This window comes from Cetorhinus maximus, chromosome 16, assembly GCF_964194155.1.
Source record: "Cetorhinus maximus chromosome 16, sCetMax3.hap1.1, whole genome shotgun sequence".
In the NCBI taxonomy this organism is placed as follows: domain Eukaryota; kingdom Metazoa; phylum Chordata; class Chondrichthyes; order Lamniformes; family Cetorhinidae; genus Cetorhinus; species Cetorhinus maximus.
This window is the reverse complement of record NC_135894.1, coordinates 89,602,158-89,625,069: the sequence shown is the minus strand read 5'-3', so window position 1 is coordinate 89,625,069 and position 22,912 is coordinate 89,602,158. Positions and strand designations below refer to the sequence as shown.

At 44.1% G+C, this 22,912-nt stretch overlaps 2 protein-coding genes across 3 annotated transcripts in view; one reads left to right on the top strand and one right to left on the bottom strand.

Moving 5' to 3' along the window:
* The window catches only part of LOC144691813 (interferon-induced GTP-binding protein Mx1-like), a 51,592-nt gene extending 44,333 nt beyond the window's left edge, over positions 1-7,259 (top strand). The window contains 2 exon segments of the mRNA XM_078560321.1: positions 1,635-1,859; positions 5,522-7,259. Of these exon segments, the coding sequence (XP_078416447.1) occupies positions 1,635-1,859; positions 5,522-5,746 (450 nt within the window). The 3' untranslated portion in view covers positions 5,747-7,259.
* A 6,539-nt stretch (positions 7,260-13,798) lies between these two features.
* LOC144691812 (interferon-induced GTP-binding protein Mx-like) overlaps positions 13,799-22,912 on the bottom strand; it is a 42,622-nt gene continuing 33,508 nt past the window's right edge. Inside the window, exons 8-12 of one of the 2 annotated variants that reach the window (XM_078560319.1) lie at positions 20,911-21,055; positions 19,332-19,490; positions 17,609-17,685; positions 15,164-15,373; positions 13,799-14,369 (exon numbers count right to left, since the gene is read on the bottom strand). In XM_078560319.1, the coding sequence (XP_078416445.1) occupies positions 14,127-14,369; positions 15,164-15,373; positions 17,609-17,685; positions 19,332-19,490; positions 20,911-21,055 (834 nt within the window). In that variant the 3' untranslated portion in view covers positions 13,799-14,126. The remainder of the gene's footprint in view (positions 14,370-15,163; positions 15,374-17,608; positions 17,686-19,331; positions 19,491-20,910; positions 21,056-22,912) is intronic. The other variant, XM_078560320.1, reaches the window with a different exon arrangement.

Sequence of the window (22,912 nt, the reverse complement as noted above, 5' to 3'; positions counted from 1 at the left end):
TCCTGCCTGGCCTGCTCACCAGCAATGCTCTGGGGAGCCCTTCCACTGGCCATGATTCACAGCCTTTGAAAGGCTGCAGCAACTTTTTAAAACTGGCAGTCGGGTCACCTTTGAACCCGGTGATCATTGCAATCCCGCTGCTGTCCGCCCACTCCCGCTGTCCTCGGGAGCCACGATTCACACTGGGCTGGCCTTAATTGGCCCGCCCACATAAAATGGTGGCGCAGACACGATCGCGGGAGCCGATCGCTCCCGCTTCACCTCCCCGCCAGCCAGAAAGTTCTGCCCTAAGAGTAGAATGCAAAATGAGCAAGTGGCAGATGGCCCGGGTGGGGGGAGGGGACGGTGTGGGAGAAAAAAGGTCAAAATAGGCTAAAAGCTGGGGATAAAGCAATGAATGGAAATGAATGAAAAATAGGTGAGGAAAAAATATGTATAAAAATTCAAAAAATAAATATTTGAAAAAAGGGGCGAGAATGGAGGAGAGAGCTCATGGCCTGAAGTTGTTGAACTCAATATTCAGTCCGGAGGCTGCAAAGTGCCTAGTCGGAAGATGAGGTGCTGTTCCTCCAGTTTGCGTTGAGCTTCACTGGAACATTGCAGCAGGCCAAGGACGGACATGTGGGCATGAGAGCAGGGTGGAGTGTTGAAATGGCAAGCGACAGGGAGGTCTGGGTCATGCTTGCGGACAGACCAAAGGTGTTCCGCAAAGCGGTCACCCAGTCTGCGTTTAGTCTCTCCAATGTAGAGGAAACCGCATTGGGAACAGCGAATACAGTAGACTAAATTGAGGGAAGTGAACGTGAAATGCTGCTTCACTTGAAAGGAGCGTTTGGGCCCTTGGACGGTGAGGAAGGAGGAGGAAAAGCGGCAGGTGTCGCACCTTCTGTGATTGTATAGGAAGGTGGCTTTGGAGGTGTTGAGGTGATGGAGGAGTGGACCAGGTTGTCCTGGAGGGAACGGTCCCTACGGAATGCCGCCGGGGGGGTGAAAGGAAGATGTGTTTGGTGAAGGTGGTTTTCCCTTGACCTTGGTTTTGATGCTTTGCAATGCTTGGCTTAAAGATGAAGAATAGGTACCGGAGGGTATCAGCTACCCATGGAAACAGCTCAAAAATCCTTAATTGCTTTAATGGAAGTGAGGACCTGTTGAAATAACACTTGTGAAGGCTGCTTCCTGCCTGTTCCCATCATGATTTTCAGAATAGACTTTATAGGCAAGGTTTTGGGTGCTCCCAGTCACAAGGTTCCTGATACAGGTACAGGACCTTCATTAAACATTCTAATAAGCCAGCATTTGTTTCAGGCAACCATTAGGGACAGTTAATGTGTCCTCAAACCAGTATGGTGGGCTTTTGGTTTGGGACATGGTGCTATAAAATTGGACTCCATGGAACCCATTTCAGACCCATGAAAAGGTTAGAAATCTATCCCTTGTGTTTGTGTGCGCTGCAAGAAGTTGAGAGTGAGGGGGGAGGGGTGTGGTAGGGTAGAGTTGCTTGCAAATGGAAGCAAACGTCACATTTAAAGGGATGGAAAAGACAGCAATGTCCAGGAAAGAAAGGGACCATTGCAAGCCATCTGGCCAATCCCAGTAAAATACCCAACAACTCATTGGCTCATCTCCCCCCGCAGAGTCAGATTGATGAAATCCGCCAGACACAGGAAACCGAAGCGGATGAGATGCTGAAGACTCTGTTCCAGATGGAGAAAATGGTCTACAGTCAGGACATCACTTACTGCAACAAGCTGAATGAAATCCAGAACGAGTATGAGCAACCAGAGGAACAGAGCAAGCAGTTGATTTCCATCAACACTGATGTCACCGCAATGTCCGTTCATTTAGAGACCTACTACCTGGTGAGCTGCCACGGGACTGTGACTATTCCATCTTTAATGATAGACTGACAATGTTACTCTAATCTGTGGGCAGGGTTTATTGTTCTGTTGACCTCATCTCATGTCACACCTGTGAAGGGCTGCTGACTATGCCTTCCCCTGCGTAGAGGAGGAGGTGTGATGGATAGGGGCACTGGGCAGGGGGAGCAGCTGAAAACTCGGTAAGAAGCAAATTATTGTCGGAGGATCGAAGAGTATATATATATTTTTAATGGTGGTTTCATTTTCAGCTGCCATTCCTCAAATGTGCTGAATCATTGCTGAGGCATTAAGATCATAAGAAATAGGAGCAGGAGTAGGCCATTTGGTCCCTTGAGCCTGCTCTGCCATTCAATAAGATCATGGCTGACCTATTTGTGGCTCTAACTCCTGTCTACCCCCCATAACCCTTGACTGCCTTGTGGATCAAAAATCTGCCTACCTCAGCCTTGAATGATACAGCCTGCACTGCTCTCTCTGGAAGAGAAATCTAAAGACTAACGACCCTCTGAGAGAAGAAATTCCTCCACATTTCCATCTTAAATGAGAGACCCCTTACATTTCTAAATCGTGCCCCCTAGTTATAGATTCACCCATGAGGGGAAACATCCTTTTACCATCTACCTTGTCAAGCTCCTTCAGAATCTTATGTTTCAATAAGATTGCCTCTCATTCTTCCAAACTCCAGCGAATATTGGCTCAACCTTTCCTCTAAAGACAAGCTCTTCATCCCAGGAATCAGCCTAGTGAACCTTAATGAAGGTATGTCCCTCCTTAAGTAAGGAGACCATAACTGTACATGGTACTTTTGGCTCAACAATTGCCTTGTACCATTGTAGCAAGACTTCCCTAAGTCCTTTACTTCTATATTCCATCCCCTTTGCAATAAAGACCAACACTCAATGTGCTTTCCTAATTACTTGCTGAGATATTTTGTGATTCATGTACAAGGACACCCAGATCCCTCTGTACTGCAGTATTCTGAGTCTCTCTCCATTTAAATAATATTCCCCTTTTTCTATTCTTTCTACTATAGTGGACAACCTCTCATTTTCCCACATTGTACTCCATCTGCTAAATTTGGCCACTCATTTAACCTATCTATGTCCCTTTGCAGACTCTTTGTATCCTCCTCACAACTTGCTTTCCTACCTATCTTTTGTATCATCAACAAATATGACTACATACAGTCAGTCCTTTCATCCAGGTCATTAAAATAGATCGTAACTAGTTGAGGCCCCAGCACTGATCCCTGAGGCACTCTAGTTATAGTTTGCGAACCTGAAAATGACCCATTTATTCTGACTCTCTGCTTCCTGTCAGTTAGCTAATCCTCTATCCTGCTAATATTTCACCCCCAACACCGTGCGCTCTTTCTTGTGCAGTAACCTTTTATGTGGCACCTTATTGAATGCCTTTTGGAAATTCAAATACACCACATCTACTAGTTCTCCTTCTTTATCCGCATTGCTCATAACTTCCTCAAAGAATTCTGTTAGTGTTTGACAGATGTATTATCCTTTTACAAAAACATGTTGACTCTGCCTGATTATTATGATTTTCTAAATTTCCTGATACTACCTCTTTAATAATGGATTCTAGCATTTTCCCAATGACAGATGTTAGACTAACTGGCCTATCCTGCTTTCTGTCTCCCTCCTTTCTTGAACAGAGGTTGCGGTTTTCCCATCCGCTGGGACCTTTTCCAGAATTTTGGAAGATTACAGCCAATGCATCCACTATCTTTGCAGCCAAATCTTCTAAGGCCCTAGGGTGCAGGCCATCAGGTCTAGAGGACTTATCAGCCTTTTCTCCCATTAGTTTTTCTAGTACTTTTTCTCATTATTGTTTTCAGTTCTTCCCTCCCTGTTGCCTTTTCTACTATTCTTGGGATTTTTTTTATGTCATCTGTTGTGAAGACAGATACAAGATACCTATTCAAACTCTGTCATTTCCTTGTTTCCCATTATTAACTCTCTATTCTCGCCCTCTAAGGGCCCAATGCTTACATTAACTAATCTTTCTTTTCTTATACTTTTAGAAGTCTTTACTGTTTTTATATTTCTTGCTAGTTTACTTTCATATTCCAATTTCTCCCGCTTTATTAATTTTTAGTCATCCTTTTATGGGAAATTTTTAGAAACCAATCTTCTGGCCACCGCCAACCTTCACAAGATTCTATGCCTATTCTTTCAATTTGATACCATCTTTAACTTAATTAGTCATGGGTGGTACATCCTTCTCATACAGTCTTTCTTTCTCAATGGAATACATCTTTGTTGAGAGTTATGAAAAATAAAAATAAAGATGCATTATCTGGTCTGGTACCTGCCCAATTGAATAGAGCCAAATACTCTATTCAACAGATTTCAGCTTCCCCACTTCTCTCAGGATGCATTGTAGCCCTTAGACTCTCATGCCCAATTGTCTGCGGCTATTAGAAGCTTCACTGGCGTGCAACATTGGTAGAGAGAATGTATTACGATCCCGTTAGAGACTGATAACTTAAAAAAAATAATTTCTCAGTGATCGACAAATAATCACATGACAGGATTTCATGTTGCAAGAGTTTTTACAGTTACAAGCAAACTAAAATCAACATTGACTAAACTACAGAGAAGGTACTTACCCATTAACAGAACCGGAAACCCCACACCATATTTATAGATTACTCCACACTCTTGGAGGATATGTAGCCTTGTAGCTAAAGCCCTGAATTCCTTTTACTGTCCAACAGGTTTTCTCCTCACACTACGCAAGGGTGAATCTTCCAGTTTCCCTTTGACAGCCCATTCACTCGATCTGCTGAGTATAATCGAACTGACTTCCAGCATCAAGACACCCTCTGGTGACTCCTTGGTCTTTAAATCACTACAAGTTTCATCCCTTTCAAATAGGGAATCCAATCGAACCAATATTCTGCATGGCGGTTAACACAAAACAGTCTCTCCCTCTGCTAGGCTCAGTAGCTGCTGTTTGTCGTCGCCTCCGCCAGGCCCCTCTGACTGACTGAGCCTGAGAGTCTGTACCCAAAAATATCAGTTGCCCTTCGTTTGTGTCAAGCTGTGAAAACTGGCCCACGAGTTTCAAGCTGGATCTCTGGCCTCATAACAACCAAATCACATGGCCCTGTAGTAGGCAGATTTCAGTGTGATTTCACACCATCCCCATTGCAGGACATTCTGTTTTACCTCAAATTAAAAGAGACAGTTTAAAATATAACCACCTTAAAGTCTTGCATTCGTAACAAATGTTTTGTCTTGTGGGGGAGAGCATCGCTAGAGGTCATCAATATGAGATAGTCACCAGGAAATCCAGTAGGGAACTCAGAAGAAACTTCTTTACCCAAAGAGTGGCGAGAATGTGGAACTCACTACCACAGGGAGCGGCTGAAGCGAATAGTAGACACCTTTTAAGGGAAAGCTAAACAAGCATACGAGGGAGAAGGGAATACGAGGGTTACGATGGTGGAATTAGGTGAGGAAAGAAGGGAGGAGACTTGAGTAGGGCATAAACACCAGCATGGACTGGTTGGGCTGAATGGCCTGTTTCTGTGCTATATATCCTATGTAAAGTTTCAGCACAAGGTCTACAGGCCACAAAGGAGAAGACTGCATGATAGTGGATCTACTTTTATGTTTCAGATTGCGTCAAACCGACTGGCCGACCTGGTTCCCATGGTACTTCGATTCTACCTCTTGCAGGAGTATGCAAGCAAGCTGCAGCGCAAAATGCTGCAGTTGTTGCAGGGCAAAGAGCAGACGACCGAGCTGTTGGTGGAAGAGGAAGACGTCTTTGAGAAGCGCAGGTTTCTCAACTGTCGCTTGAAAAGGCTGAGAAAAGCACGCCACATCTTGACTATATGTTGAAGCAAAATGTCCGTCGATATATTTAGTAAATAGTCAACAAACTAGTAGGTTTTTGGGAGTTACTGATGATGATCTCTATTTGGAAACCTATGGGGTTGATATGTCCAAGAGAAAACAGCATTCCTGTCATTTGCCATTGTCTTCAATGACCTACTAAATAAGTGTGAATTCAACATACAAACATGTTAAGGCCATTCAGCCCCCTGTATCTGTTCTGCCATTCAATTATATCATAGCAGATCTGTATTTTAACTCCATCTAAGCACTTGGTTCTGTATCCCTTAATATCCTTGCCTACTAAAAATGTATTGACCCCAGATCTGAAATCATCAATTGCACCCCAGCCACTACAATTCTTTGATGGGGGTTGGAAGATGGTTCCAGATTTCCAACACTTGTGTGAAGAAGTACATCCTAACATGACTTGGCTCTAATACAGTTGTAATCCCCTTGTTTTGGACTCGCCCAGCAGAGGCAATCATTGCGCTCTCTCTCTACCTTCTTTGATCATAGTTATTTGGTAGTACAGAGCTTGAGTATTGCTGAAAAAAGAGACATGTTTTTTGTCAAAGCTTTTCGTGTTGCACTCATCAGGACATTTCAGTCACCATCAACTGGTGCATTCTCCATGGCAATGCCTCTACTAATCAGAGTCCACATGCCATTCAATCATCACTCTCTTCTCACATAGTATAAATTGTTATCCCCTTTACATCTGATGTTCTTGCGAATTGTCCTGATGAGTGCAAGACAAAAAGCTTTTGACAAAATGTCTTTTTCTTTCAACAATATTCTTTGATCATCATAAACACCTCAATTAGATCACCCCTTAATCTTTTATACTGCAAGTTTATGCTTAGGCTCATGAGTCAGTTAGGCTAGAACCTCAAACCACCCACAGTGCTTGATGGATGGAAAATTGTGGAGAAGTTTCTGAGAGGTGCAAAGCCATCCCTTGGCAACCCGAACTCTTAAAATTATCTCCCTCGCTGTAAGAAGCTTACACTATTTAGTCTCCACCATTCTTTTTTCTCTTCCTCCACCCCAACATTCTGTCTTTTAAAGAAAAATTTGGACATTTCCTGGCATAACTCATATTTATCCTGGTTTCATCAATGCTGTTTCTTGGCACAGGATGTACAGCGAGAAGGGATTAAGGTCGTTTTAAAAATTAGCTTTTCTTTGTTCTTGTCTGGCATCAGTTCCCAAAACAAACAGCCAGACAAAACAAATTGTGGGGTTAGTATTTTGTTACTTGGGTTTTATGCACAGGAGTGCATATTATGCGTCATGTATGGGTTGTGCAGTTCTTATACTGCATCTTAGAATAATATTCTTTGTTAAAGTGTACTGGTATATTAGATCTAGTTGGTATATTCAGCGAGACTCTGGAGCTCTTGCTCAACAAAAACACTGATGGGGCTTCACTGGTGGCAGTGTAGCCTTGGTATAGCATTTGTTTTATGCTGTAATGAACCTCTGATGGTTCAATAAAAACACTATTTAAATAGTGTGTCTGCCTTTTTTTTTTACTATTGTAGATCTGTCAAATCAACTGGATTTTCACTCCTTCCTTACATGACCGAGCTCAGCCTGGAGATAATTCTTTATTTACCAACAGCTTTCCCTCTCTGAGTTATCATTCTTCTAAGTCTGAGTTCTAAAAAAATATAAAGGCTTGCATTTAAGAACTTCATGACATCATGATGCCTTAGATTGCTTTAAAGCCAATTAAGTACTTTCAAAAAATTCATTCACAGGATGTGGGTGTCGCTGTCTAGGCCAGCATTTATTGCCCATCCCTAGTTGTCCTTGAGGAGGTGTTGGTGAGCTGCCTTCTTGAACTGCAGCAGTCCATGTGGCGTAGGTACACCCACAGTGCTGTTAGGGAGTTCCAGAGTTTTGACCCAGTGACAGTGAAGGGACGGTGATATATTTCCAATTCAGGATGGTGAATGGCTTTGAGGGGAACTTCAAGGTGGTGATGTTCCCATCTACCTGCTGCCCTTGTCCTTCTAGGTGGTAATGGTCGTGAGTTTGCAAGATGCTGTCTAAGGAGAATTGGTGAATTCCTGCAGTGCATCTTGTAGATGGTACACACTGCTGCCACTATGCGTCGGTGGCGGAGGGAGTGAATGATTGCGGAAGGGGTGCCAATCAAGTGGGCTGCTTTGTCCTGGATGGTGTCAAGCTTCTTGAGTGTTGTTGGTGTAGACAGGTGTCGAGTAAGTTCCAACACAAGGGGAAGGGCTACTTTTGGAATAATCCTGTATATGAAATAAGCCTTCCATTTGTGCATTTGCTTTTTTGGGTCAGGTCCCTTTGCAAAAAAAGATTCTCCCTCATTCACACCATTTCCACAGTTGTAAATACAGAATTGACAAATACCATGAAAGAGGGAGGGGATGATGCAGATCAGGTGATAGTGAATCATCTGCCTGTTTTACACCCTGCCCAATTTTCATTTCTAGTGAGGTTCGTTATGGCCACAGTCACATTAAGGTTGAAATTCTTATCATATGTTGTCAATTCCCTTCATCATTTTAAAGATCTCAAGTCAAAATACTCCTCAACTTTCTTATCTCCAGCGGATACATCCCTGTTGGGTATTCCTGGAGTCTCCAAACATTACAAATTATCACTAATGCAAGCAAAAAAAAAACATTGTGGAATTAAACAATAGTGTTTTATAATTTTCTTTGGTTGCTAGTATATTGGAACTGGGTGGTGGGGGGGAGAAAGATTGGACAATACTTGACTGGCAGTCAATCAGCTGGTGCTTGCTCTTGAATTGGATAGGGTAGGTGGTGTATCAAGATGATGGATGTGTTGGGTGACCAATGCCAGGGACATGGGGGCAGGACATTTGGAGGCAGGGTGTCATGTGATTGCGCCTCAAGGAATATGTCCAAAGTTGGCAACCCAACAAATGGCAAATTATTGCTGGACTCTGATGAGATATTTTATCCCAAGCGCCTGAAATAGAACAGCAATCAGTATAACTGCTGTGATACCATAAATGATAAAATGTGGTGATGGCACCAGTGTGGTATACCTATCAGAAGAGGGTGGATATGCTTTTGAAAAGAGTGACCAAATTGAGTTCTTTTAACATTATGGAAAGCTTTGATAGAATAGACACAGACAGTGCTTCCACTTGCATGGAAGAGCAAAACTAGAAGCCATCAATATAAGATAGTCACCAGAAAGTCAAATGTGGAATTCAGCTGAAATTCCTTCACCCAGAGAGTGGTGGGAATGTGCAACTCGCTATGACAGGGAATGGTTGCAGCAAATAGCATTGAAGCATTTAAGAGAGACTAGACAAGCACACCAGGGAGCTGGGAAAAGAAGGCTATACCGGCAGGAATTCAATGAGGAAAGACGGGAGGAGGCTGAGTGGAGCATAAACACCAGCATAGACTAGTTGGGCCTTGAGGTCTGATTCTGTGCTGTATATCCTATTTAATCCCAGGTACTCTTCGCATTTAAATTCTATACTTCATGTGTTATACACCTTTAACATTTAATGGCTTATGAACCCGGATCCTTAAATTCCTTTGCTCGTTCATACCCTCTAGATTGTATCCTACTGATTATTTTTACATCCAAACTGCAAGGCTCATTAAGGCCATGAAAAATATTTAAATTAGGGGGGCCTCCAGGGATGCAAACAGAGCACGTAAAGCAGTGCCTATTTGGAATGGGTATTGAAGCTGAGGCCTCGTCAAACTGCATCTTCCATTGCTCTGCCTGCTTTTTCTAGCTGCATCATTTTGTCATGTTCATTGCTACAATTCACACCTTCTAGCTTAGTATCACCTGTAAACTGTAGTTAGGAACCTGGGAATAGGTCGGTCAGCCTCTTGAGCCTGTTCTGCCATCCAATTAGCCTATGGTTGATCCGTATCTTAAACCCAACTACACACCTTTAGGTTAACTCAACATCACAGGAGAGAGGAAAACACAAAATTCTGGATAAGCACAGTGTGTCTACAGGATTTCTATAGAAAACAAATGGTTTAATGTCTCAAGTGAAAGCACTTTATCAGTGCTCAGCTACCAAAGTCCTTTTGATGTGCACAACTCTGAAGTGTCTTCCATTTTCAGTGCACAGCCAGAGTGAACACTTGTCTGGATTAATACAGGACAGCTTAGCTCTTCTGCGGAGTGGTTGGAAGTTTCCAAAACTTTGCAACCTGGAAGGAAAAACAGTAAAACTTGTAGATGACTGGTACTGGTCCGAACTGGAGACCAGTATCAGTCATGTACCAACTTTTACTGATTTTTCCTTCTGGGTTCTGATGGCCGAACTAGAAACCTGATTGTCCCTACTTTCTTCAGCCTCAAGTGCGTTTCCATTAGCTATTAAAACTTCCAATTAATTTTTGAATGTCACCAAAACAAATACAAGAACTCGAAAGCCTTGTAGCCAGCCCCTTTCCTTCCACCCTGTCTGTTTCTGGACGTGTGATAAAGTGGCACCCTCAACTACGACTCAAAGAGCCCAGAACAGACCAAACCCAAACAATGGGTAGCCAGCCCATGCAGGAATATTGGTCTCAATGTGTGATGTCACTCTGCAATCATCTTGAATGCAGCGACTTGAAATAATTAAAGAAAAGCTTGAAATAATTCATTTTTAAAAAATCCAAATAGAAACAAGATACACTGTCACCATTTATTTTATTGCAATTATAAGCTGATACATCATTGTATTAATATAACTTTATACAGTTTCATTAAATCCAACTGATGTTCATTTAACATATTTGTGAGTTCCTCCGTTGTAAAATTTGCGCCCCCCCCAATCCCAAATCCCAAATCCCAAAATGCGCTAAAAGAAAAGCTTGCATTTATATACCACCTTTCATGACCTCAGGATGTCCCAAAGCACTTTATAGCCAATGAAGTAGTTTTGAAGTGTACTCATTTTTGTGGTGCAGATACTTGACAGTAGATAATTCAATACTCTAATACCCAGGAGCTTTGTTGGTGAAGAATATAGCCAAAGCAATGTAATTAGCAGTGTCACTGTAGTAAAATAGTGCAAGTGGTTTCTGATAGCATTACAATTCCATGACAGCAATTGTAAATCTAATCTTCGGCATGCAGGGCTAGACCCTGGAGTTTTGACTTTGGGTGCAGTTATCAGTTAGGCAGAAATTGTGGCCAAAACTGAGAGAGTTTTGAGAAGGGATTTGTCTTCTGAAGTTTCAAGCTCGTTTACATATCACCGAACATAAAACTTCTCCTAAACCAGCACCGCCAGCGTTTAAAAACGTATGATAAAGGCAAAATACTGCGGATGCTGGAAATCTGCAACAAAAACAGAAAATGCTGGAAAAACTCAGCAGGTCTGGCAGCATCTGTGGAGAGAGAGAAACAGGGTTAACGTTTCGAGCCCGTATGACTCTTCTTTAGGCCCGAAACATTAACTCTGTTCTTCTCTCTCCACAGATTCTGCTAGACGTGCTGAGTTTTTCCAGCATTTTGTTTTTGTTTAAGGACATATGTTATTTTTAAAAATTGCTTTTAAAAAAATCCCTTATATAGTTATTAACAGCAGCCTGTTGCAATTTGACTATTACAGAAAAATAGGCAGTGCCTATTGAGCAACCCAGTAGTATGTAGGCTATCCCCTTCCCTGGATCAACTACTTCACCCTTGTGGTTCAGAGGCCTACTCTAGATATCAATGGTTCGAAGTATACTTTACTTGCGTTACATGAAACACTTTTATTAGCCTAAACCCCTTAGTATATAAATCGATATCAATGTAAAAATACTGATACAAATATCTGCTAATGTACACTCACAATCCGGTTGTTTGGTTTCCTGAGAGACAGACAAGATTGGGTGGTCGAACTGTCCTGTTCTGTAACTCACGTTGATAGCTGACCAGGCTATCCTCTCTTCCGACTTCAGCCATGAGTCTCCTGCACATCTGGTTCTTATACCCTTCTGTTGGATCTACATACTACATTTGCTGTGGCATCGCTTTCTCATTGGCACAGTGCCTTCAGCCTTAAGTTACCCAATGAGGTGATGGGTTCTTGGGGTCATCACAACTGCCCACATCCTAATTGCAGCATTCAAGCCACGCTGGGCTGATCCTTTGCTCTAGGGTTGTGTGGGTGTAAGTGCAGTTTGACTCATTTCTGCTTACATGTCTGGGCATTTTCTCTCTCTTCTGGTCGGTGCCTGTCCACAACCTAGCCCTCTTCCCATCAGTTCTTGGTCCACCAAGCAACCATTTTGTGTTATACTAAAAATAGATTGTTCAATCTCTAATAATATGTTTGGTGTGACTTCTACAAAGAAAACCAGTACATAAATCATTTCAAAAATGTGGATCAAAGAAACAAACTACAAAAATATCAATACCCAAAATATCAATATCAAAATATTAACATCTATACGACCAACGCTGGGCAAGTTCCATGCTGACAATCTTATCATGATCTTGTTCTATCTCTCCATTGCAAAAGTCAGTGGTTATGATACAGATGTTATTCTCTTCATTTACTGACAACTAAACACACTGGGCAGAATTTTACGAGTTGGCGAGCGGGGGCGGGGCCTGCTCACCAACACGTAAAATGACTCCCGACGTCACCGCGCCATTTAACTTTTCAGAAAGGCGGGGGCTCAGCAAAATCAGCTGCGCGCCTGCTGACCTGGCAATGGCCAATTGAGGCCATTGACAGGGTCAATTAAGCAATTAAAGGGCCTGCCCGTCCAACCTTAAAGTTGGTGGGCAGGCCAGGAGCCCCGACCGGAACTAGGAAAGACATGAAACCTCATCCACGGGCGGGATGAGGTTTCATGTCGGCTTAAAAAATTTTAATAAAGATTTTGTAAAAATTATGGACATGTCCCAACTCATTTGACATTGTCAGATGAGGGGACATGTAAGGGAAATTTTATTTTTTTATTTTTATCTTTTTTTTACAGGTACAGCCGATCTCCCTGAGGCTGCACTTAGCCTCAGGGAGATGAATGCGCTCTTTTGTGTGCATGCGTGAAAGAGCACACTCTCGATTTTGGGATTCCCCCGCCCGCCCGCACAGGGAGGGCATAGTGTTTCTGTGCGGACACCACGCTGGGCGGGCCAATTGTAAAAAGCCTTCTGATCCGGGGCGCCAATCAGAAGTGCGCCAATACGCGCCCTCCCATCAACTCCCACCACCCCCCCCCCCCCCCCCCCCCCCCGGGGGAGACGAAATTCAGCCCACTATCTGTTGTTTAACGACAATATATACGTTGCTGTTGCCAGGCACATTAATACTTTTGTGCCCACAAGTAAAAAAACTTAAATGACTTGAGAAAACTCGATTGAACCATTGGCTCGTTACATTGGTGTGCAACAGTGGTGATTAATTAGATCTGAGGAGCAGTCATGTGAGCAGGGCTGACTTTTAACGCAATGTCTTTTAAACAAGCACCAAAAAAAAAATCATGGAAACGGGGTTTGTGTTAAGTGTAATTTGTGCTCGAAGAAGTTCCATGGGCCAGGATTTTGCCCTCGTCGGGCGGGCTCGGTGGGAGCGAATGGGAAGCCGAACGCCACCCGTGATCGGGGCCGGACCGCGATTTCGTGCTGGTGGGCCAATTAAGGCCTGCCCAGCGTGAGACGCACGCTGCAGCACTACCTGTATGGGAGGTTGGGGGAAGAGGGCGAGTGGGAGCTTCGCACATGCCCCTAAGTGCGCACAGGAAAAGCAGCCTCCCTCATCCAGGGCGCAGAGCTGCCTCAGGGAGCTGAAGATATAAAAATTCAGAAATAAAGCTTGTCAGATGAGCAGTTATTAATAAAAAGTTAACATTTTTATTTTGTTTTTAAATCGCTGTTGGAAACTTCATCCCGCCTGTGGATGAGGTTTCCTAAAAAAAAAGTGCAAACCGGACGGCTGGACGGGCAGCGAAAAAATTACATTCAGTTGCGACTTTAATGGACTTAATAGGCCTGCTAGTTGTTGGTGGGTGTGCTGCCGAATCCTGCGCGCGCCCGCTGACCGAAATATCGTGCGAGTGCGCGATGATGGTCGGGCATCACTTTATGCTCATTCAGGTAAAAATTCTGGCCCATGATCTTTTGGCCCAGTTTGATCAATTTCAGGTGAATTGCGCCGAAAGAATAGCGCACCCCAGCAGACAATATTGCCCTGGGAATCAGAAGAAGCAATGCAGCCGCCTCTCAGCATCACATTTCTGTACAAACACCTCTATCCATCCAGTGTCGCTCTGCCATGTTTGGAAGGGGCTGGCAGAAATGCAGTGCTGTGCGGGGTCAGTATCTTGCAGTGAGAATGTGGAAGCGAGAACATTGAACATTGAAGAAAGCTGTCAACAAAAAGGAACTGTTAAGACATGCAGTGTCATTGCACTCTACTGATTTCTGTAGACATCAGGAGAGCCCTTGCTTTGTTCAGCTGATTCAGGGAATCAGTGAGTCTTTTACGTTTCCATTTTATATCAACATGCTCATCCAGGAGACCATCAGCACCTTCTTCATTCACAAAAGTTTGAGCCATCTCCAACTTGACCTGGTTTGCAAATTCTTGCAGAAGATGATATCTGGTCACCATGGGAATCATTTGAACCAATCGATCGATAGATATCTGTATAATTTAAGGAAACAAATGATTAAGGTCACAGGAACGGACCTCACAATCTAAACAACAGCGGTTTCCTTTTAAGGAGAGAAAAGAGAAAAAAAAGCTTTCTGCTTTTCATGACCTCCGAGCATCCCATAGCCAGTGAACTACAGTCACCGTTGCTATGTAGGAAACACAACATAGTAGTTATATTATGGGACTAGGCCTGGGCAAATGATCCAATGATGTGAGTTCAAATACCACCATGGCAGCAGGGAAATTTAAATTCAGTCCATTAAATAAACTGGGATAAAAAACCAGCATCAGGAAAAGTGACCACAAAACTATCGGATTGTCTCAAAAAACCCATCTGGTTCACTGATGCCCTTGAGAGAAGGAAATCTGCCCTGCTTACTTGGTCTGGCTCCAGATCCACAGCAATGTGGTTGGCTCTTAACTGCCCTCTGAAATGGACTAGCAAGTCACTCAGACGTTTGGGGATAGGCAACGTTGGTGTGTGCCACATCCAGGGAATGACAGAAAGAAGATGCCAATTTGCGCACGGCAAGGACTCACAGGCAACAGCGTTATGCTGACCAATAATCTTGATATAGCGATGTTAGTTGAGGGATAAATATTGGCCAGGACACCAGGGAGTTCTCCCTTGCGCAACTTCAAATAGTGTGCAACCTGAGGGGACAGGTGGCCTCAGTTTAATGCCTTTTCTGAAAGAAAGCATTTCAATTGGTGTAGTATTCCCCCTCAACAAAACAGAAGTGTGTAACTTGGAAGATGTGACTCTATTTTTGAAGACTCACCTGATAATAGGCTTGTAAGTGAGCAGCCATTTTATGGGTAGATCTACCTGGCAATGGACTGGGCTCCGTCTGAGATTTTGCTTCCATTTTTCCCAGTACGGAGCTATACATTGCATCCGGTGCATAAACCATACTTTCCATGTTAAAATGCATCCTCAAATTCTGTTCTGCATCCTGTTCCTGCTTTTGGCGGATTTGAGCAACTAAGTCCTGTGAAAAAGGGCACAGATGTTTGAAAAGCTTTTGAGAGTCTGAAGTAATTCATGGCCCCGTTCCCAGTAAGCGTCCACGCTCGGCACCTGGAGTATGGTGCTCAGTTCTGGGGCACCGCACCTCAGGGAGGAAATATTGTCCTTGGAGAGGATGCAGCATGGATTTACCCTGAAAAAGGCTAGAAGAGCTAAATTCTCAGGACAAATTGTCAAGACTTACATTCCATTGAGTATGTGGAAGATTAAGATGATGATGAACTGGTTGGGTTTCTTTTCTCTTCAAAAAAGGTTAAGGGGTGACCTAATAGAGGCCTTTAAACATGTAAAGGCCCATCTTTTATGACTTCCTTGTTCGCGTTTTCATTTACTCGTGCTTTGTACTTTGCACACCACACCGCCCATCGCATGGCAACATAAGCTTATCCGCGTTGGAAATGTCTGAATCTCTGCACTGATCTTTTGACAGGCACGCCCTTTGAGCACACCTCGAGTGTGGGATGGTTAATTTACCCTAAAATATCAGTTTCATCTAGTTTCATCTATGAGAGAGCAGGAATAGACTGGCTATTAGGTGATCTGTCTTTTCTCAGAAAGCAGTGAGGGTCTGGAATATAGCGCAGGCTGGTGTAGTAGGTGCTGAGTCTCCAGATACTTTTAGAGGTAACTGGGCAAGTTCCAGCAAAGGACAGAAATCACACAATTTAGAATGTAAGTGTCTTTATAAATCTTTGTAAAACTTGGTCTATGTGACCTCCTTGGCTGGTTTCAGTGACCCGAAGGGGTGGTGGAGCGGGGGGAAATCAGAGAGGAATTTTCCAGGATGTATTTTACACCTTATTGGCCCTGGGTTTTTCTCTTTCTCATTGACCATGAGTTTTAAATGTGCTGTGAATAAAACTGCCAAGTGCTGGAAATCGGAAACAAAAAGCAAAAATGTGGAGTATGCACAGCAGGTCTACCAGCTTAAGTGAAGGGAACGCAGGTAATTGTAGAGTACTCTAACTGTCCAAACCAGTGCTGCCCTTGCGTGGCTGGAACCTGTCTAATTGAGTCCCATTCAAAAGCATGTTCCTCCTTTGCGATTTTGCCATTTGTGAGGTTTGGTGTGAACGTAACCCCCCCATGAATGGCGGGACTTTACCGTACAAGGATTTAATGGAGTAAACAGTGTGTCGGGAAGAGCAAATCTGGAGGCTATCAATAAATGATAGTCACCAAGGAATCAAATAGGAAGTTCCAAAGAAATATCTTTACCCAGAGACTGGTGAGAATGTGGAACCTGCTACCACAGGTGGCGGCTGAGGCTGATAGTGTAGATCCGTCCAAGGGAAGGCTAGGCAAGCATACGAAGGGGAAGAGGAAAGGGGGTGATGCTGATAGAGTTGGATGAGAAAGGATGGGTGCAGACTTCAAGTGGGGCATAAATGCCAGCTAGGGCTGGTTGGGCCTGTTCCAGTGTTGTATATTCTATCGGGAGGACTTTCCCCTCATTGGGCGGGCAAAGTGGGCAGGTGCGCAATGGTCCACCACCTGGGATCGGGTCCCAACCACGATTTCACGCTGGCTGGCCAATCAACGGCCAGCCAGCGTGAATCGCAAGTTGAAAGGCTCAGCGCTGCCTGGGGTTGGGGGTGAGAGGTGGGGGGGTGATGGAGGGCGAGCGTGGAAGTCAGCGCATGCGTATGGGTGCGTTTAATGACAGCTCCTTGAATGCACAGAGATGCCTCAGGGAACTGAAGATTTTTAACATTAAAAACAAAGAATGGAAAAATAAGGAAAACGTGTCCCCTCATGTGACAAAGTCACATGAGCAGGGACATGGTAAAAATGAGTTTTAAAGCTTTTTTGTTTTAAAATCACTAGTCGAAACCTCATCCCGCCCGTGGTTGAGGCTTTGCAAAAAATGCAAAGGCCGCTCGGCCTATTCGCCCGCCCGCCAACCAAACGGTTGGGCAGACAGCCCAAAATTCAAATTAATTAATTGATGAAGGGCCTTAATAGGCCTCTCAATTGTCAGCGGACGCGCTGCTGCCTCTCGCGCGCGCCCACCGAGTGAAATATCGCGAGAGTGCCCGATGACGTTGGGGCGCTCGCCCAATGTCATCGTGCACTATTTTACTCCTGTTTGGGTCGGGGAAGCACGCACGCCCGACAGACGAGGGAAAAATCCTGCCCTATGTAATTCCCCTGTTCTGAAAACTCTGCCTCAGTTAAAAGTTTTTGAGGCACAAACCTTGGTCGCTTGTATCAAATTGGGGAAATTTTGAAAATGTTCAAATCCCATTACGTTAAACACTTGCTGGACTTTATCTGTGAAAAGAATACAAAAAATGGCTCAATTATACTTATTGTTATCAAACATGGATTATACACAAACTATCTTCTGGAGAATCGGGAACACTTCATTGTGGGAATGTTAATAAAAATGCAACGATGCTCCTGCAGGAATTAGTCATCAATTTCATTATGAGTGAAAACTGTTTGTTAGATGTCTGCAGTTTTCCAATGGAAATTACTGACAGACTTGGCTTGCCTTGTGAAAGCAAGAATTCTTTCAAAAGTAAAGCAGGACTTGCATTTTCGTAGACCCAGGGGGACCCCAAATCAATGAACAGCCACTTGAGTATTTTTGGAGTGTAGGCACTGTGCACAGTGAGGTCCCACAAACTGCAGAAATCCATAACTAGATGATCTGTTTTCCTTTTAGGTCGGTTGAGAGACAAATGTTTGCTAGAACGTTTCTCGGAGAATGAGTATGGATGTTCTTGGTGTTGCATTGACTTCATGCTTCAAATTTCCCAGGGCAGCAGACACAACAGAGGCTTAAGATTCAGAGGGGGCTTGAGAGTTAGGGAAGGGCTGCAGAGTTGGGGGAAAAGGGATCGGGGCCGGTGGGGAAGGGGCCTTGAGGGTCAGAGGGGGCTTGAGAATCGAAGGTCACAGGAATCGGTGGGGAGTCTCAGGAATTGGGAGGGCTACGGAATTGATTGGGAAAGGGGCTCAGGAAGTGGTAATCAGGAGAGGGGCTCAGGAGCTGGGAGTCGGGGAAGGGGTTTGGGAGTTGGGGATCAGGGGAGAGGCTCGGGAGTTGAGGGTCAGGGAGGAACTCAAGAGTTGGGAGTCGGGGGAGGGGCTCGAGAGTTGGGAGGCAGGGAAGGGGCCCAGGTGTTGGGAGTCGGGGGAGGGATCGGGGGAGGGGGCCAGGAGTTGGGAGTCAGGGGTGGGGCTCTGAAATCTGGTGTGGCAGACTTGGGAGTTGGGAATTGGAAGTGAGAGGCTCAAGTTCAACAGTGATGAACTGATGACTATGGTTTCAAAGGTTGTCAACAACTGTAGTTTTCCTTGTGTTATTCCTGGGTCTGTTGTTGGTAATCAGTCAACAACTCCTTTATCATTACATTACGTATCTACCAGGATGGTAGGCAGTGAACTAGATGGACTTTGGTCTTTCTCTTCTCATAACTGCTATGTTCCTAGCAGGCACAGCCAGCTTGGAAACTGCTGGAACCTCCAGCACACCTTTTCCTGCCTTTTGTCCTGCCGAAAGCTAGCAACAAACAGGAAGGATATTGAGTTCCCAGTTCAAATAAATACAAAGCAACCTTATGGCTGGAAGCAAAAGGGGGAGAAAAGATACCTGTCAAGGACGAGCGATTTATAAAAGGTTAAATCACATGGTAGAACTTATCAGTGGAATGGGATACAGCTTTTCAATAAATTTGTTCAAGGGATGTGGGCAGTGCGTAACCAGATTAAAGACAACTGATGAATACAAATCATTGTGACAATATGAATTCAAATCCATTGTAATGCATGGATTTCAGGATTTACAGAGGCATCAATTTTAGTTTACTTTTTCATGAAAACCATAAGCCACGGACCTCAGCTATGACAAGCTATTGATTAAGCTGGAAATTCTTTTCCTTACAGTGTGGTACGTGTCTTTTTTATTCTACCTGCAAGTTCTTTCATCAATTGGAGAGAAGGCGGTAGCAACTTTTGAATTTGTTCTCGGATGACAGATTCAAATACTCGGTACTTTGTGAATCCGGGCAGCTCTCTCCCTTGAGAGTATTTGTCATGGAACCTGACCTTTGACATTGCCTCATCATTAACTGAAAACAAGCACAATAATAAATGACACAGTTAATCAAATTAATAAATCTGGAGTTAAAAGTTATTCTCGGTAATAAAGACCATGAAATTACCGGATTATTGTAAAAATCCATCTGGTTCCCAAATGTCCTTTAGCAATGGAAGTCTACCATCCCTATCCAGTCTGGCCTATACGTGACTCCAGAGCTACAACAATGTGGTTGGCTCTTAGCTCCCCTCTGAAATTGTCTAGCAAGCCTCCCATATATATCAAATCAGGGCAGAATTTTGATGTTGAAGTGTGGGCGCACGGAGATGCACTTCCGATCAGCTCCCCCGATTGGGGGCGTGCCACCATCTTATGTGGGCGAGCCAATTAAGGCCCACCCAGCGTGACGTCCACACGGAAGTGCTGAGCGCTCCCTGTGCTGGGGGGCGGGGAATCCCTAAACCCGAGAGTGAGCTCTTTCGCGCATGCGCACGATAGAACGCACTCATCTCCCTGAGGCTAAGTGCGGCTCTACTGTAAAAAAGATAAAAATAGAAAAAAAAATCTGACATGTCCCCTCGTGGGACACTGTCACATGAGTTGAGACACGTCCATCACTTTTAAAAACGCTTTAATTCAATTTTTAAAAACCTACATGAAACCTCATCCCCGCCCGTGGATGGGGTTTGATGCTTTTTCTAATGCCTGCCGGGGCTCCCGGCCTGCCCGCCAACATTAAGGCTGGACGGGCAGGTCCATTAATTATTTTAATGACTCTGTCAATGGCCTCAATGGGCCATTGACAGGTCGGCGGGCACACAGCTGATTCGGCAGAACCCCCGCCTACCTGAAAACTTAAATGGGGCGTGGTGACATTGGGAGTTCTGCCCGACAACATCCCGCGTCATTTTACGTGTCGGCGAGTGGGCCCCGCCCCTCTGCCCACCGACGGGAAAATCCTGGCCATGGTATATGAAGTAGACCAATGGATTATTAATCTTTTAGTCTCCCAAGGGAGAAGAATTGGACTTTGAATTTTCTACCGTACTTTTTATTAGGGTTAAATTAAACAGTTGTTAAGTTTTATAGTCGATAAAACCAACTGTAAGAAACGTTTAAAGCCTTGCCTGATCTGACCTCTAAGCACCCTAAAAAATAAAAAGATAGCGAAATAAAATCTGAACACTTCCCTTGAGAAGTAGCGTCCAATTGTCATGCTGAGATCAGCCAGCTCGACACAGTTTGGGAACTGAACAGTTGGGGACTTGCGGATTACAACTTTACCGATTGTGCCATGGAGAAATCCAAAGCAAGTTCCTGACCTAGAACTCAGGCTTGGAGTAGGCTGTAAATAAAGAAACCAAGCACTTCACTTGGAGTGTGGCCCGAAAGACCAGAGTGAAAAATATATTTAAACAAATAAGAAAGAAAATAATATAAGTAATACTTACGCCTTACTTTCTCTATCTCCAGCTTGTTGTACCACTCTGAAAACATCCTCCGAGAATAGTCACATATCTTCCTTCCATTGTCGTAGTCCTTCTTGTAATCTCCCATGACTAAACTAGTGAGCTCTTCACAATAAGTTAAAATTTTCTGCAATAAAATTAGCGAGTGGTAGTTTCTTTTCGCAACAGTCACTGTGTCATGTTAAGATGGGGAACACAAACCGGCAGCTCCAAATGATGACGCCTTGGTGCAGATGTACTGGCCATACATCTAAAACAGGCGCTTGGACAGGCTAATAACACCTGACTCAAACTGGAAATTGGTTTCCTAATCAGGATTATCGGGTCTGACCACTGGTTCTTAAAATGCTCCTCCTGATTCCGTATTGAAATCACATATCACTGTTGGTCACTGTTTGCTCGCTCCCCAGGGTTTGCCAACCCTCCAGGATTGCCCAGGATTCTCCAGAACTTGAAGATTAATCTCCAAATTACTGGGGGAAAAAAAAAATCATTGGGGCAATAAAACAAAAAATCTTTCAACGCTTTTGCTTTACTCATTATAAAAAAATATGGGTGGTGGGGAAGAAAAGGTTGTTTGACTGGCAATTAAGAATCAACTGATTGGGCGAGGGACAGCCAGTTTGCTTTCCAATTGGCTGTTGTGCTGTGGGGACGGACATGTTGGGTGACCAAAGGGGACAGCAAGGGAGTTGGAGGGAGGAAGTCATGTGATGACACCTCCAGGAATACATCCAGCCAGAGCTGGCAACTATAACCCTTCCTGATCTTGGGATCACGTTAGATCCTTGGCTGTTATCCCAGCTGTTCAGTCTTGTTGACCACGCTCTGCAGAACCAGCACCCGTAGCTCACTGGAATTGAAAAGTGGGGAGGGGGGTGGTGGGGGTGGGGGGGATGGGGGTGGGGGGGTGAGGGAGGGCTGGTAGACCAATTTACCACCACTCAGGGGTTATTCAATTTCCAGCTGGTGGGTTTGTTGGATGCAATGTCATCACATAAGCACCCAGCGTAGACAAACCAACACAAAATGACATGTATGAATGCACTCAAACCAATGAAAGCTCACTGATGAACATAAGAGTGCAAGTAAGGAGGCACCAGTGAATTAGTAAATTCATACAGGGTGGCCACTGCCACATGAATAAATTCAAAGATTAATGGGCAGGAGGAGCTCAATGAATAAATGTTGAAGTGGCCATTGGGGAATGAAATTCACATAAGTAGAAGGCGCAGTCAGATAGTGACATTGACACAGGCAGAAATGAATTAATAAATTAATGGAACAGTAGATGAGGGTACACAAAAGAATAATTACATTAATAATAAATACACCTAATGTTACATGGCCATCAGTCAACTGATCTTAAGTTTGTTGTGTGGAATCAGGGTGTGAATCCTAGCTTCATACATTGGGTGGCAGCGAGGCAATCAACTCATTTGAGAATGGTGGATGCCTTGCCAAAGGAGACTAAGGTAAGAAGCAGAAATAACAAAAAAACTTGCAAGGCACCCAGCTTAGGTTATATGGTCAAACATAAACAGGAATCAAACTCACCATCTCGCTCACAGAAAAATTGAGTAAGGTCAGAGTAGACTTTATGAACATGTGTTCCTGTCATGGAGCTTTCTATGGTGAGTGGATAGTGGAAATTTGTGCATGGAAAATCCCGATGGTGATACTGCCCCAAATTACTGAATTACCACTAGCCACTACCAGCAGGTGGGCTTCTATTCCAGAACTGCGAACGCAAAATGTACCCTCTTGTATAATGCAAGCCCAGCCTATTGTAGTGACTATTGTTTCCCAGTGTGTACAAGTATTTTTTAAAGTGCATGGTGGTGCTGGTTATAAAGGGGAGAGGTCAGGTATGGTACGTGCAAGCCCAAAAGTGGGTGGTGAACCAGGGGAGTCTCGGGATATTCATACATTTTCCCTGACTCTCACCTGAACCCAGACAGTTGGGAAGAGTGTCCTGCAGTCA